The sequence below is a fragment of the Passer montanus genome, unplaced genomic scaffold (assembly GCF_014805655.1).
Source record: "Passer montanus isolate IOZ18808 unplaced genomic scaffold, ASM1480565v1 scaffold10, whole genome shotgun sequence".
NCBI lineage: Eukaryota > Metazoa > Chordata > Aves > Passeriformes > Passeridae > Passer > Passer montanus.
In genome coordinates, this window is record NW_024356505.1 from 39416642 (window position 1) to 39432422 (window position 15781).

Consider the following 15781-nt stretch of genomic DNA (forward strand, 5'->3'; position numbering starts at 1 on the left):
CAGTAGATTAAGAATTGGAATGGGGTTTTCCCAGCATTATACTGACTATAGCCTTTCTTAAAGCAATTCTGTATATGGGGCAGAGTGGCACTATTTTCATGAGTCAAAGAGTATTAAAATACCAATTTTGAGTCAATGAGTATGTTTTTCAAATAACAGCATTAAAATTATAAATGTGAATTTTGTTTTGAAATAGCTTCTTCCCTGAGTGGGAACAAAGACTCAATCTACAGCCTTGCAATGAATCAAATGGGAACAGTTATTGTATCAGGGTCCACTGAAAAGGTAAGCAAAATTTGGTGGGGTTCATTTCACTTCAGTTTGATTTCAGTATAAAGAGACAATTTTATTCATTTTCAATGTCATGTCTGTAGCATCTTTTGTGTTTTCAATAGTGAGGGCAGACACTTCTGTTAAGTGGGAGTGCAAGTGTAGGATACAAATCCTGCCTCAGACTGAAGATGTGATGTATCCATAGAGCTTTAATACATAGGGGAGACAATCAGATCATCTTGTGTAACCCTCTTTGTCAGGGATCATTACATTTCCCCACAAGAGCTCTGATTTTGAGGGCACATGACTCAGATGATTATCAAAACTGAAGCAGTTGCTGCAGGTAGGAGAGAAGGTGCCAGCAGTTTGCAAGATGCCTGCAGGAGGTGGGAAATGAAGTGAGCTAATGAAGCTCAAGTGCTCCCAAGAGACAGCCCTTGCTCTTTGTTAAGGAAGTTAAAACAGGCTTAAGTCTCTGAGTTGGTTTCTTTTGTCTAATCTAACCTTGAGAGAATTTTATTTCCGAGACAATGTAAACCAGAAAACAGGATACACCAATGAAGCGTCTGAGAGGACTCTCAGAAGCACATTTTATGCCCACATCACACTGTCCTGTTTCCAGTCACTTCCATCCTTTAATTTCTTTAAGACAGGAGAAGCCAGAGCAAATTCAATTAAAATCAGGAGAAGATCACATCTGAATACTAGAGCTGCATGAGATGAGATATAGTTATATCTGTCTTGTTCAAAAATATATTTTCAGTGATGGTTGTCCAAATGTTTGGAATAAGGGCTGATTAATTTGGAAAGCCTTAATTTCTGCAGAGGTAGCACATTGGTGGGAAGAATGCTGTTAATGTCATTTATCCACTGCCTGTTTCCATAGGTTCTAAGGGTGTGGGATCCAAGGACTTGTGCAAAACTGATGAAACTCAAAGGGCACACAGACAATGTCAAAGCTTTGTTGTTGAACAGAGATGGCACCCAGGTATGTGCTTTAACCTGAAAGGCAGTTTACAGAGAGCAGAAATTTCAATCCATTTCAATGTAATTATTTAATGTCATAGATTACAGATATTTAGTGGTTAAGGGGGGGAGGCTGATGGGTGAAAGTTTTAATTACATGTTCATCTAGGTGTGCAGTAGGTTTACATAAAATACTGGAAATCCTTACTAGAGTTGTTACCCATTTAGCACCATTTTAGAGGAAAAATATAAATATATAAATCCTTTTTATGGGGAAAAATATTTTGAAATACTTCAGTAGCTGTTTGATTGAAGTGTGCTGGTCGTTGCTCAGTGTCTTTCAGGCAGCTCTGACGGGACGATCCGCCTGTGGTCCCTGGGCCAGCAGAGGTGCATAGCCACGTACAGAGTCCACGATGAGGGTGTTTGGGCTCTGCAGGTCAATGAAGCCTTCACTCATGTTTATTCAGGAGGGAGAGACAGGAAGATTTATTGTACAGATCTACGAAATCCGGATATCCGGGTGCTGATCTGTGAAGAAAAGGCACCAGTTCTTAAGGTAATTGAGTTTAATTCAGGGAATCATACAATGTCTGGGGTTAGGAATGATGGCTGAAGATCATCTGGTCCACTCCTCTCCCTTGCCCAAGAGCACTGGAACTTGGAACCTACATCAAGATGGGTTTTGAGTATCTCCAATAATAGAGAATCTACAACTTGGGCCAGTGTTCTGTCACCCTCACAGTATAAAAAGATAATTTTATGTTTTCTCATGAAACGCTGGCTTGAGGTATTAATTGATTAAAGAATTCACATTTGGCTAACAAGTGTTTACGGTACCACACCTTCAGCAGATTGGCTCTGTCTCATAAATTACATTTAGGTCTAATTGCCTGAAGAAGACGGATGCCTGGCAGCTACTGAAAATGTGCAGATTGGAATATTACTGAAATTGAAAGTGCTTTACACGCAGGAAGTTGGGTTTATCAGGCTCTAGTACATTTTTAAGAAATTGAGCTGGCGTTGCCAAGGTTTTGTGCAAAAGTGGATTTTTCTTAGCAGCAGCATATGTGCACAGGACTGTTTTAGAATATTTACATACTCATGGGAACCAGGAGTAAAGTTGTTGTGGGTTTTTTTTGAACATATAAACATGATATTTGTATGCACAAGTCTGACTCTTTCTGAGAGGCTGTTTTTTGAATGTTTTTGCTGTCTCTAATGACATGACTTTGGAACCTGCAGGTGTGTAAAGAGTGTGCAATTGAAACATATACAAATAGATATGAGCAGTCTGGTTTTCCTTAGGAGTGAATTCTAGCTTAGAGTGTTAAGATAAAATCCTGGATATGTTAATTTAGTTCTGGAAAAGTCAGGATGTGAGATTTCAGTTCACAGTAGAAAATGAATGTGCTGGTCAGCTGTACAGAGGTCAGGAGGAGCTTCTAATCTTGGCTACATTGATCTGAGAAATGTAATGTCAGAGCCAAATGTATAGAATTCTGCTTTTTCATTATTATAGAACTTCTTACATTTTCATATTAACCATAGGAAGTGTCTGAATACAAAGTAATTGAGAAAATAGTGTACTTAGGAAACTGTCCATTAGGCAAGATTGCATCATGCTGGAAGCAACTCTGTGTTAATACACACTGCATCTATTATTGCCCATGTCTAGAATTCATTTGTTGAATATTTGTAATAATTCCTGTGGATTTTTGGAAGTTTCATCTTAGCTACTTTTTGTTTAAACTTTGTGTTTCTACAGTAAACTGAAATTAGTGCTGTTTCTGAGGTACTTGCAATTATAGGAGTGGATCAATACAAGACAACACTAATTATCAAAGGGAAACTAAGTTAAGCATGACTGAAATTTTGTTTCATTATTTAGATGGAACTGGATAGATCAGCTGATCCTCCTCCAGCACTTTGGGTAGCAACAACTAAATCCTCTGTGAATAAATGGGTAAGTGATACATTTTACAGTCTGTGAATACAGTGGAGTAGTCATGGGATTTGCAGTCTTTGTGGGAACTGTTGGGCTGTTTCTTTCAATTTGACTGGGATGTGCTGTGATTTGTAAGCTTTCTTTAGAATAAATCATAAAATACTACTATTAAATTTGCTCAAAATGTGTGAAGCTTTGAATTACTGTCTTTGCTCTGTATTTATGATGCACTTAGAAATTATATTCCTTGGAGCTGGATAGTTAACATCTAAATAGCAACATGGGCTGGCAGTTGTTACTCACAGATAAAAGCAAAGTTTATAGATAATTATGAATGTGTCATTTTTCTTTCTTTAGACTTTGAAGGGAATCCATAATTTTAGAGCATCAGGAGATTATGATAATGATTGTACCAATCCCATACCACCCCTGTGTACACAGCCTGACCAAGTTATAAAAGGTAAACAGCTCTTTTGCAGAGGACCTTGTAAAATCTGTTCTCTTTAGCACAAGTGATGGAGCATAAAGATGTACTCAGTTTGTTAAAAACTTGATACTATGATTTCAACCAGAACAATGTGGTTATTGTTTGTCCACTGTTAGTTACAGTTAAAATAGTGTTTAAACCTTGATGGTATCCAAGGTTTACACAAAAAAGTGAAACCAAAGAACAGCATATGTCCTGCAATTTAATTTAATGTGATATTAGAAAAAAATAATGACAGTAGTAACCTTAATTCTTGTTTGTTTGCCAGGGGGTGCTAGTATTATTCAGTGCCACATTCTTAATGACAAGAGGCACATATTAACCAAAGACACAAATAATAATGTGGCATACTGGGATGTCTTAAAGGTAAGGATGTAATTTCAGATTTTCTACTGTTGGATGATGAATTATTTTGTGCCACTTTTTTATGTATAAATTTTTAGTGTTTAAGATTTCTGTGGTAGAAAGTCAATCAACTTTTTGTCTCAGGATATGATGCAAGGTTTGCCTTTAGAAAAAGGAGGGGACATTTCTGAGCTTTTCTGTAGCTTTCCCTGATGTGAGGTTGATATCTGCATTCACCTGAATTCAATCCAGTATTGACATCTGCATTCTCCTGATGTTCACACCCTTGAATTTTTTCCAGGAAATAGTAATGTGTGTTTTGATGGGGTTTTGTTGCAAAGAGGGGTTGTGTTTGCTGGTAACTCAGGAAGGCAGGAAAATGAACAGAGGGAAGCCTGGCTCCTGCCTGGTGTTGCCTGGGGAGACTTGGTGTGACATTTCTTTATTTTGGTTTACCCAATGATTGCTCAGAGGAGAGGGGAAAGAGTGCAGAGAGAAAGGACTCAAATCCCACATCAGTGAGATGATCAGCAATTTCTTCTCTGGCAAAAGCCTGTTAAATTCTAAATATTTTCTTCTTGAGCTATGGAGTGCAGCAGCCAAGATCAGTAATGAGGTAAAGCATGCTCAGCCAACTGAGTTGTTGAATGAAGCAATAGATAAATTAAGTTGGAGGATGTAGATTTATACTAAAAATTATCTAGATTATTTTTGGAAAAGTTTTCTTTATTTCAGTCTGTATTTAAGTGTTCAATGTTAGATGTCAGGACCAAAATCAAATGCTAATGGTAATTTTTACTTTCATTCAGGTTTTTTTTTTCAGTAAGGCTGTGAGAAGTGTCACTTGATATATGTTTAAATACATACTCACTGTAGAGGTGAGATGCTTTGTCAGGTCAGAGTGTTGCTCCCTGCACTTGAAAGCTGAGACTTTATTGAAGATGCTGGAAGACTTGAGGGAGGTTTTCCTGAAGCTGCACCCTTCAGTCTTTGCTTCCTGTAACTTTTCCTGGATTTTGAGGGGAAAAATGCAGTCCTTAGTGTTTGCCTAAAACAAGTATTTCAGAATGACTCTGCAAGTGGATTATAATAATTTGGATTTTAACAGAATTACTTAAAGAACTTTTAAAGTAAAAGTATGAAAAAACCAGAAATAAAGCATCTGCACAGAAATTCACTCACTGCTGTTCCCATTGCAGTAGTTGAACTGAATTGGTTGCTTGATGTGCTGGACATACTGGTGTTTGATGGAGTACTGAATATTGGTGCTGATGGGGAGAGAAATGACAGGGGCTATTAGAAGACAGCAGTCTACTCTGTGTAGGGAAAATATTTTCCAGCAATCTGAAGTAATATTTCCAGACTTCTCTACTGGCTTGATGCCACTACCTCAGAGATAAATGAAGACTAACAATTACTTACCATATAACTCACTGTTTGACTTTTTAAAAGAGATTTAACCTTTAACTTGGAGGGTTTTGGACTGCAGTGCTCAGGGAGAGATCATCAGTCACAATCATTCCAAGTGTGTATGAAAATCAAGGAAGTCTTGAGGTGTTGATATGACTCAGTATTGTGCATTTTCTTTGGTGAACAGGCGTGTAAAGTTGAAGACCTTGGGAAGGTAGATTTTGAAGAAGAAATTAAGAAGAGATTTAAAATGGTTTATGTGCCAAACTGGTTCTCAGTGGACTTGAAAACCGGGGTGAGATACAACTCCTACATCTTATGGCTTTAATGTCATATTTCACGTTTTTTCATATATTGTTTGTTCAAAAAAGGTTTAGTTTGTTACCTTCAGAAGAACATTCATTGCTTATTTAGTGGATTAAATTTATTTTCAATTAAAACAGCAAATTTTACCTCTTTTTAATAATCAGAATAACAGATTTTTAAATTAATTTTTTACTTGAGGTATAGTCCACCAATACCAATTATGAATTAATACAGTTTGGTAAAGAAAGTGTGCTGTCATGCTTTCAGAAATTCTTTGGTTTGTAACCAAATTCTTTGGTTTCCCAGCTAAGTAGGAGTAAAGTTAGAAATCCATAGACTTAGTTAATCCCAAATAACTATTACATTCCTTGTGGTCTTTTGCCAACAGATGTTGACAATTACTTTGGATGAAAGTGACTGCTTTGCAGCCTGGGTTTCAGCAAAGGATGCTGGATTTAGCAGTCCTGATGGTTCTGATCCAAAATGTAAGTTTTAACTAATAAGTGTTTTATTTTAACAAAGGAATCAGAGTAAATTCCATTATATTTGTTTTCAAGTATTCCATTGCCACCTATGTCAGTATCTGGTTGGATTTTGAGGCTTATTTTCTTAATACTAAATTCTGTAGCATATTCTCCAAAGAAAGTATTTCCTTTTTTTCTGAAACAGTCATGTTCAGGGTTTACATTTAATTGTTTTAAACCTTTAAGATGAAAAAGTGAATAAGTAATTATAACCTAATGTAGAATGCTAAAGCACAAGAGTTATCCAACATCAGGGATTCTAAAATCAGCTTTTCCTGAAAGATTGAAACATGCAGCTCTCAGATTGTGGCAGGCAGATTTCTGTGCCCATAAATAGTTTGCTTTGGGAACAGACCTGCTCAAACTTGTGGGGAATTTTCAGCTGTAGATCAAATGAACAATATTACGTTGCCCATTTTTTTGTGTGATTGAAGTTCTGCCTCCCTGTGTGTTGACAGTAAACCTTGGAGGGCTTCTGCTGCAAGCACTTCTGGAGTATTGGCCTAGAACACATATCAATCCAATGGATGAAGAAGAAAATGAGATAAACCATGGTTAGTGTTTTAATATTTTCCTTTTATATTACTCGTCCATGCATTGTTTGTTTATATGTTTCTTAAACAGATACATTTGTTGTTCTTACACCTATCTTTTTGTGGATTATAGACTTCATGTTTTCTAGCACTTCTAAATTTGCTTTGCACCAGGAAGTGTGTTGTACTTCCAAAAGTATCAACAAAAATCTTAGGTCTGTCTGTAAAAAAAGTAGGTGAATAAATTATTCTGAAGTTACAGAAATATGTTGAAAAATAATGATGAAACACAATTCCTGGCAAACTGAGGCTTGACTTGGAAAAGAAACACTAGATAATGACAGCAAATAGCAATAATTGAGTTATCCAACACTAGCAAGTATTCTCTTGACATAATTCCAGTTTTCTTCTAGGTATTGTGAACAAAATAAAAGCTTTATTGGAAAAAATACAGTCAGTGCAATAATACATGAAGTAGCACCTTAGAAAAACTCCTTAAAGTGGTGTTTAAGGTAATAATGCTAAGTCTAATCAGGCCTTAGATGCAAGCCATGTAAAATATAAGGTAGAGGCTGAATTTGGCAAAATAAGAGACTCTAATCCTGAGTTGGAAATCAATTCAACCCAGGTCAGAGTTAACTGAAGTCTCATTTTTGGTGATTAAGAAATTACTTTGTATAGCTAGATGATGCAATTAACAAAACTGTGCATTCAGCATATCTCACTGCTTTGTGACAAGACTGTGCCAAGAACTAGTTGCTTTCTTCTTTCTAAACTGGCCTCCAAGGAGGTTCAGAGCTCTTGGCAGACTTTTCTGGATCCAGCTGCTGATTCTCAGACTGTTGTGCATTGGCAGTTTGCAGCTTAGAGCCAGACAAGGCTTGAGAAGTGTCACTCACAGCTTCTGTGCTGTTGGATTGTTGATGCTACACTCCTTATTCCTGTGTAGAGTTGTGGATTAGTGAAATGTTTGGGGTACTCCCAACAGAATGTTTTCATTGCCCTTCTAAAAGTAAAAAATCAGGAGACTGCCACTGAGCAGTGACTTGAGAAGGTGGAATGTAGCTGTTGGACACTGGCATTTTTGTAGAGATACAAATTTTAATAAACACAAACTATGTGCAGTGTTGTTCCTTTCAGTTATTCAGAGAAGTGTTAGGAAAAAATGTTTCAAGCTACAGGATTTTTCACTTGCTGTAACTTTAGTATCATGTTTACCCTTGCAATATAGATTTTCTTTTTTTGTTTCTTTGCTTGCTACAATTTCTGACCTTTCTTTGCCTACATAAGTTTCTGGTTAGAAAGCTGAGCAATCATTCATCTCATCAAGTCTGTGCCATTTCAATTTCTTAATGTTGCTTGAATTCAACACCTCTTCAAGCAGTAATGAGGTGCTACAGTGTAATGGAGATGATTTTTCCCAAGTGCAAGTCAGGCATCCAAATTCTACATTGTTTCAAGACACCTACTGATTAGAAGCTGCACTGTTCAAGAGGTGTATAAATAATGCTGATTTTTCTTTAATCTTATGCTATATGGAATCAGGTTCTTCTGGTCTTCTTCTTTGAAGACCATACTGCTGTAATTAGCTATAATGAATTGAATTTGTAACAAAGGAAGTTCAAGGCACTTTGAGTCTGAACTTTCCTAGTACATTGTTTTGATATCTGGCAAATCCAGGTAGAAGAGCAGTGCAAACAACCCTTCAGAGTTCTGAAGTACTGTCACTCTAGAGGGAAGAATAGTCTCTTCTCAGCAGAGTCTCTCTTTAGTTGATTCCTAATTTTAGTATTGTTCAGTTTGACAAAAGAAATGGGGAATAAAACTCATATTTGGGTTTTGACTCCTGGGCATTATTTTCTGTTTTTCACAGGCTTTTTAAATAGTCCCTCCACAAACCTGTATTGATCTTGTTACTCTCCAGTGTTTTTTTATATACTTGCTGTATCTTGGAAATGGGGATTTTCTTCGTCTTCATGATCTTATTAATTTACAAAACGTATCTGCTGTAGATGGCATGGGTGCCCACTTTTAAGGCCTAGTGCAGATTCACCACTGTTTTATGTGTTTTTTTCCAACAGTGAATGGAGAGCAGGAGAACAGAGTCCAGAAAGGAAATGGATACTTCCAAGTGCCACCACATACACCAGTTATTTTTGGTGAGGCTGGAGGACGCACTTTGTTCAGGTATAAAAACTTAAAAATACAACCACAGTGGCTGAACAATCCTTTTCTTAGTGCACGCAGGAATGTTATTAGAAATGTTCTTTGGATCTGTTCTGTGCATTTAAGACATGCCCTTGAAAGGCAAAATAAGCAGCTGTTGATGATGATTTTATGATGATTTGTCCAACTGAGCATGTGAGTTTGAGCATCAGCAAGGTGTGGGGTTTTAAAGCAGTAGGAGTTGTGTATAGTCCTTAGTTGTGTGTGAGATTTCTGGATGCCCTCTTTCTGCAAACTGATAAATTAAACTGTTCTAAAATGAAATTGTGCTACTTCAGACTCTTGTGTGTTGTGCTGACCTCTGAGAATGAATTACTCAAGAGCTGCTACTCACTAGAGAATTGGCTTCTGCTCCCAGAATTAGTTGATAAATCCAGTAGAAGGTCCTAATCCCTGCCATACAGGTTCTGTATTGCAACGTGTGTAATGGTTACCCTTCTGTGTCTTATGTTACATTGAAAAACCCAACTGTAATATGTGATACATCAGAGACAGTTTAATAGTGCTGCAAAACAGGTGCTGAGCTTGCAAACACTGAATTGTTTGATATTTACTGATATAGTGGATTTTAAATTTAAGGGGTGGGGCACGTTTGATTTGTTGGTTTTGTTTCCCAGGCTGAACAGGCCCCAAAATGCTGTATCTTTTGGTCAGTGAAACAGGAAACCATTTTCTGCTTGGAAAATTGACTTTTTCTCCTACAGTATCCATGTATTTATGTTGTACCTGGGGCTTAATATTTGCCTGCATTCTGTTCTGGTGCATCTTCCCTCTTATGCTGCTGCTCCCCAAGAGAACACTGGAGAGACCCCATTGAAGGGAGCAAGCCATGTTTGTGGGACCTAAAAGGTGGCTTGCAGGACTATGACAAAATACCTCATTGCGATTTATAAAATGAAATGTGGCTTTTTTGCATCATTGCATGGGCACATTTCCTAAAACTAGTTTTATTCTTTTCTTCAAGTGAGGGCTTAGCAGATGCTTTATATGCAGAACTCACTTTTGTCAAGGAGAGAATTGCTTTATGCCAGGTGCCTTTCCCCTTCTCCTGACAGTTCTGTATTTCAACACAGACATAACACAATCCAGAGCAAAGCACTTTATATATTTTCTGTGTCAAAGCTGTAGTCTGAGATCCTACTCTCTGTTTCTGGGGTCTGTCTTCCTACAGCTCCTTCTGCTCTTTACAGAAAATAGGATCATGAACTTACTGGGAAAGAGATTATCTAACAGTGCAGGCTCCCTGCCCATTAAAACTTCCCTTGAAAGCTTTTTAATGCAAATGGCAATAATTGTTATTACAATAAAGGTTATTTCTTTGTGTCTCAGGTTGTTATGTCGGGATTCAGGTGGTGAAACTGAATCCATGCTTCTTAATGAAACAGTGCCACAATGGGTAATTGACATCACTGTGGATGTGAGTATTGGGTGTAAAAGTTTGGCCTTTTTTTAAGGTTTTTTTTACGATGTACTACAATTAACTTCACAGTATCTGAAATGACATTTTAAATTTTTGCTGTGTTTGTATTTAAAATAAGTGGTTTCAAGGTCTGTAATCAAGACCCTTTGAGATGCATCATTTTTGATGTGTCTAGTTAAAATACTTCTTGCTCAATTTCTTTTGACAGACTGTCTTAGATAAAGAATTCAAAGTCCTGTGCATAATTGATATCCTTTCCTAGTGAGGAACTCAGGAATAGAGAATTCACTTCATATTGCTGCTGTCTTTTGATACTATCTAATTGCCTTTGAAATAAATGATAATTTATATTCAAAAGCTAGATGATCTGTGCATCATGTAAATTGAAGTGTCTCAGGAGTATGAGTAATTTGGAAGTTGGCTGTGGTGGGAATGCTGATTAGGAATCTCTCATGAGTTTTGATAATTAGGAGCTGAATATACTTCACATAGCACATGCTGCTGCAAATAGGAGCTGATAATGGTTCATCCTAAATTAACACTTCTGAAACTTGTTTTCTTCTAGAAAAATATGCCCAAGTTCAATAAGATTCCCTTCTACCTCCAACCTCATTCATCATCAGGGGCAAAAACTCTAAAAAAGTAAGTAATGCAAATATGACTATCAACACTGAATATCCAAATTGCAGGAAAAAACCTGCAAACTTAAGGAAGAAAAACCAATAACCAAAAAAAAACCCCAACAAAGCAATTCACTGATCTTTCCAGAGAATTTTTCTGTGCTTGATGAATTTGTAGAAGCTCTTAGTCATTTAGCAGCATTGCTCTGAAACAACAAGTTCTATCAGAATACTTAAAAGAACTGTGGATGTGGGTTCAACAGACAGTTGTACAAGTTTATGCTAAGAAATGTCTAAGAACTAACTAGTGAAATGGGACTTTGTCTTTTGTGGTATTTAATCAGAAAGCAGATTAATTTATAGATTGATAGATTGTTACTCTGTTCAGAACCACAGCTTTGTTTCCTGTTGCCAGCTGAGATGAATAATTGCTTTTTGAAAGGAAAAGGGATAAGTAGGGAATGCAAATTAATTTGCCAGTCACATGAGCTGTAACTGGGAGCTGGGTTGGTTAGAAATCAATGTAGATTTTTATTTAATTAATTTAATTTAATTAATTTAATTAAAAATGAGCTGTAACTGGGAGCTGGGTTGGTTAGAAATCAATGTAGATTTTTATCTGGTCTTTTGAATATCTCAGCTTATTTTCTGAGTTTTTTGCTGAGTGACTCTTTGGATAAATTGCTGTTGTGATCATGGCATTCTGGATGGTCCTGATAATTTACTACTAGACAATATAGAGATGATCTCTGTATAGTTGCATAGTTTACTACAGCTAAGGAAGGTGGTGTGAAGATAAGAAATGCAGTTTGTTTCTGAAGTTTTTCCTGATTAAACTTCTCTAACTCCTGTAGAGACCGGCTGTCAGCCAGTGACATGCTTCAGGTGAGGAAGGTGATGGAACACGTGTATGAGAAAATCATCAACTTGGACAATGAGTCTCAGACAACGAGCTCCTCAAACAATGAGAAAGCAGGAGAACAAGAAAAGGAGGAGGACATTGCTGTGCTAGCAGAGGAGAAGATTGAACTTCTGTGCCAGGACCAGGTAAGTTCTCTGTGATCAAAACCAGGCTCTAGCAGTGAATTAGTTGTGAATTTTTGACTTTTGAGCTTGAAATATGTTATAGATTATCTGTTACCTTTAAAACTAAGTAAATGTTTTGACATTGTTAACTTAGTGCTGACACAAGTTTCTGACAGTTGCAGTTAGGCAGATGAAGGAATTTTCATAATAAACCTGTTTAATTTGGTCTGGCATGGGGCCCTTACAGGGTCACTTGCTCATAGTCAACAAATGGGCTTAACACAATTCCATAGAGTTGTATTTTTAGCATTTTTGGAATGTTTTGACTTCTGCATTTTTGGCAGTTTTCAAAATTGGTCCAAAACCTAATAAGTATAATGGAGATTAGGCACTGAATAGGTGGTCATAATCTGAAGTTACATGTTACTCTGCTAAAATCCTTCAGTAATGCATCGGGCTCAGTTGCTAATCGAAAAATCTGAGCCTTTGCATGGCTCCTCTTGGTATCAGTTTTCAGTTTGGTTTTTTTAAATTTCTGTCAGCAGACTTGTGGAGTAAAAGCTGCCTTTTTGCTGTGTAGGTTTTGGACCCCAACATGGACCTTCGAACTGTAAAGCACTTCATCTGGAAGAGTGGCGGGGACCTGACGCTTCACTACCGCCAGAAATCGACGTGAGGGCAGCGCGGACCCAGAGCGGTCACTACTGACTTGACCTTGCTGTGCTGGTTCCAAGAGTAGTTCTAGAGCAGCCCTGAACCCCTAAGGTAGAATGAGACTTCTAATGCCTCAGTATGGACAGGAAGCAAACATTTAATTGAAGTGACTAATAGACCTGTAATATAGAGGAAAAAAAAATTCTATATGACTTAAACTAAAGTCTGTCCTAGTCTCAGTCAATGAGATGGGAGGTCCCTGAGTGGTTTGTGTTGTGTGAGGTGTACAGAGAGTGGATGATAACCCAGTGCAGACTTTTGCTTCCTCCTTTTTGCTTTTGGTTTTTTTTCCAGAACATAATCCCCTCATCTGCTCATGCTCGGTATCAAACAGGTTTGGCCGTATTAGTCACTGTTCACAATGTAATTAAGAACTGCACACAAGGTATTTTTAGTACATTCCATTCATAAAGTTCCAGCAATGATTTCTCACAGATTACTCAAGCATTTCTACCACTAAAAGAAATTTGGAAAACACCAGAAAATAGTTATTGAATACTTGAATCAATGGGCCCATTTAATTGCAAACCAAGGGTTAACATGAGAATTGTTTTAATTGCTTTAGAGAGCTGTTGACATGCAAGAAAAGAACACTAGAAAGATATCAGAGCAATGTGAGTCCAGTGATGCTGTGCATCATAATAGAGTGAACGTGCTTTGCAGCAACTTAGAGATTTTTTTTTTTTTCTAAATATATATAACTTGGTCCTGCACTGTGTCCTAGGTGTTCTAAAGACACACCAGTCTAATTTTTGGTAACTGTGCTCCAAAAGTATGTGACATTTTGTTAAAACTTCAAACCATTCTGATTATAACTTCATATGTTTAATGTTAAACTTAAACTTCTCAGCAGATTTCATATTCATGGCATAAAAATACTGATTCTTCTTTTCTGAGGTTTTATATGCAATTGTTCTTTTGTTAGAGATTTATGCAGATCTTGTTTTCACTGCTATTTCTAAAAATCTGTGACTGTCCTAGGCTCATGGTAATCTTTTATAGAAGTTTAACTTATTGGGGGGAGGGAGGGTAAGGGCCTTTCAGCTTTTTGTGAGGAAAATGTGGGGATATCCCAGAAAACCATTTGTAGCCAGAGCAAATTAGAAGTCCTCGTAGAGAAATGGTTTAAAAATTACTCTTGTCTGAAGCAGAAGCACAAGTGCCTTCAAGGGGCAGTATATTATTGGAGTTTCTTCAGGAGACAGCCCTTCCTGTATCTTGTGATCAAGATTTAGGTTGAGGCCTAAGGAAAGTCCCAATAAATTATATTACTGGGATTGTATTGGTCAGACAAAAAGTAAAGTATTTTTCATCATGTTTTATTTGAAAAAATAGTCAAAATATAGTCAAAATAGTCATTCCCTTCTGCACTTTAAACCCAGCAAAACAAGTTCATTGCTTAGACAAAACCATGGTTCAAAATTCAGCTAGCATGTCTTTTCCCATCTTTTGAGAATCAGGTTCAGTTTTCTATCCCCATTTCTGTGTATGCTTCGTTTGACACAATTGTGCTTTAACTGCACATTTTTAGTGCTGTTTGTGAATTAAATGGTTAAACAGAACTGTAACTTTTATTGGTAATCTGTCCTGACTTGTATTTATTACTAGCAAGGGTCTTTGTCTGTTCCAATAGGCACTGTTTGGGTTATGTTTTGTTTCCTGGTTGTCTTCCTGTCCTATTGTATACATTGGAGTTGCTCACAGTAATTTTTTGTTTGAAATCAGCCCAAGGTTGTAACTTTCCTTCTGTTCTTTCTTTCTAACCATCCCAAAACACAGTAACAGGAAAGATTAATGGAAGAGTCTGCAATGCCAGAAGGGTAAATGATGTTTCACAGTTGTATAGAATAAAAGGCTTTAGTTAAAATATTTTCAAGTTGTTTTGTGTACTAGATAAATTGTGCAATTTTGGAGCTTGAATTTAACAAAGGGCTTCAGAGTGCTTTGAAGCCTCAAGTAATGCAATGGCTGAAGAAATGGCAATGCCTTAGCAGAATCCTGTGAAGGTAATCTTGTAATGTGGTTGGATGTAAGAATTTCTGAGGTGAGCAGACCTTCAGATGTGAGCTCTGAGTCCTGTTGAGGCGAGAATGTCACATGGGCAGTGCTGCTTTTGTACCATGAAAGTATTTTGTGCTAACAAGTGACTTGTGCCAGTTGCTTCTGAGCTGTCTGGGTGTGGAAACGTTGTAAGAGGCACATGGGAAACCAAGCTGGGTTTCCTGATGTTGAAAATGCCAGGACAGAATGCTCAGAGCTTTTGCAATGGGAATTGTGAGCTGAGCTGCTCTCTCTGAGCACACAGTAATTCAGTGCCCAGGTGTGCTCCCAGATTCCTAGCTCTGACTTACTTGGTGTATAAAGTGAGAGAAGGGTTTTTTTGCTACTACCTTTTAAATTCTGTCACCTTTTCTGGAGTTGTGCTTTCTGTAAGAGTCCTGAAGGCAGAAGGAGGAGAGCTTTGAGTTAATTTGAGAGTCACATACCCTGGGAATGTTGTGAGCAGAGAGTTTAAGATTGCCAGAATCATAGAGAAGGCAGCAGGTTTGCAAAAGTTATTTAATTTTAAAGTTCATAATGGGAAGGAGTTGTAAATCTGGTGTTTAGTAGTGCAGCCTGTCTTCTAGAAAAGCATTTAAATTTTGTATGACAGGTAATTTTTTATTCTCTGTAGATGGGGTGGGACTGAGAACAGGAGAGCTTGGCTCAGAACTTGTAGCTGAAGTGTAAGTATCATTTTAGGATGAGGAGAACTGCTTGAAGGACTTACCAGTTACTTTAAGAAACACTTAAAAATATTCAAGATAAGCTCTAGGCAGAAAGGTTGTGGACTCACCTTCCCTGGAAATGTTCTAGGCCAGGCTACATGGGGCTCTGAGCATCCTGTTCTAGTGGAAAGTGTCCCTGCCCATGGCAGGGGATTGGAACTGGATGAGCTTTATTACAGAATAATAAATGGTTTGGGTTGGAAGGGACCTTAGTG

General features: G+C 37.4%; 1 protein-coding gene across 2 annotated transcripts in view; it reads left to right on the top strand.

Annotated features, from left to right (window-relative positions):
- WDR48 (WD repeat domain 48) overlaps positions 1 to 14667 on the top strand; it is a 28010-nt gene extending 13343 nt beyond the window's left edge. Inside the window, exons 6-19 of one of the 2 annotated variants that reach the window (XM_039709539.1) lie at positions 197 to 285; positions 1160 to 1261; positions 1574 to 1798; positions 3131 to 3205; positions 3545 to 3647; positions 3943 to 4040; positions 5617 to 5724; positions 6124 to 6220; positions 6718 to 6813; positions 8874 to 8979; positions 10348 to 10435; positions 11004 to 11080; positions 11913 to 12105; positions 12665 to 14667. In XM_039709539.1, the coding sequence (XP_039565473.1) occupies positions 197 to 285; positions 1160 to 1261; positions 1574 to 1798; positions 3131 to 3205; positions 3545 to 3647; positions 3943 to 4040; positions 5617 to 5724; positions 6124 to 6220; positions 6718 to 6813; positions 8874 to 8979; positions 10348 to 10435; positions 11004 to 11080; positions 11913 to 12105; positions 12665 to 12760 (1553 nt within the window). In that variant the 3' untranslated portion in view covers positions 12761 to 14667. The remainder of the gene's footprint in view (positions 1 to 196; positions 286 to 1159; positions 1262 to 1573; positions 1799 to 3130; positions 3206 to 3544; positions 3648 to 3942; positions 4041 to 5616; positions 5725 to 6123; positions 6221 to 6717; positions 6814 to 8873; positions 8980 to 10347; positions 10436 to 11003; positions 11081 to 11912; positions 12106 to 12664) is intronic. The other variant, XM_039709546.1, reaches the window with a different exon arrangement.
- The last annotated feature ends 1114 nt before the right edge of the window (positions 14668 to 15781 follow it).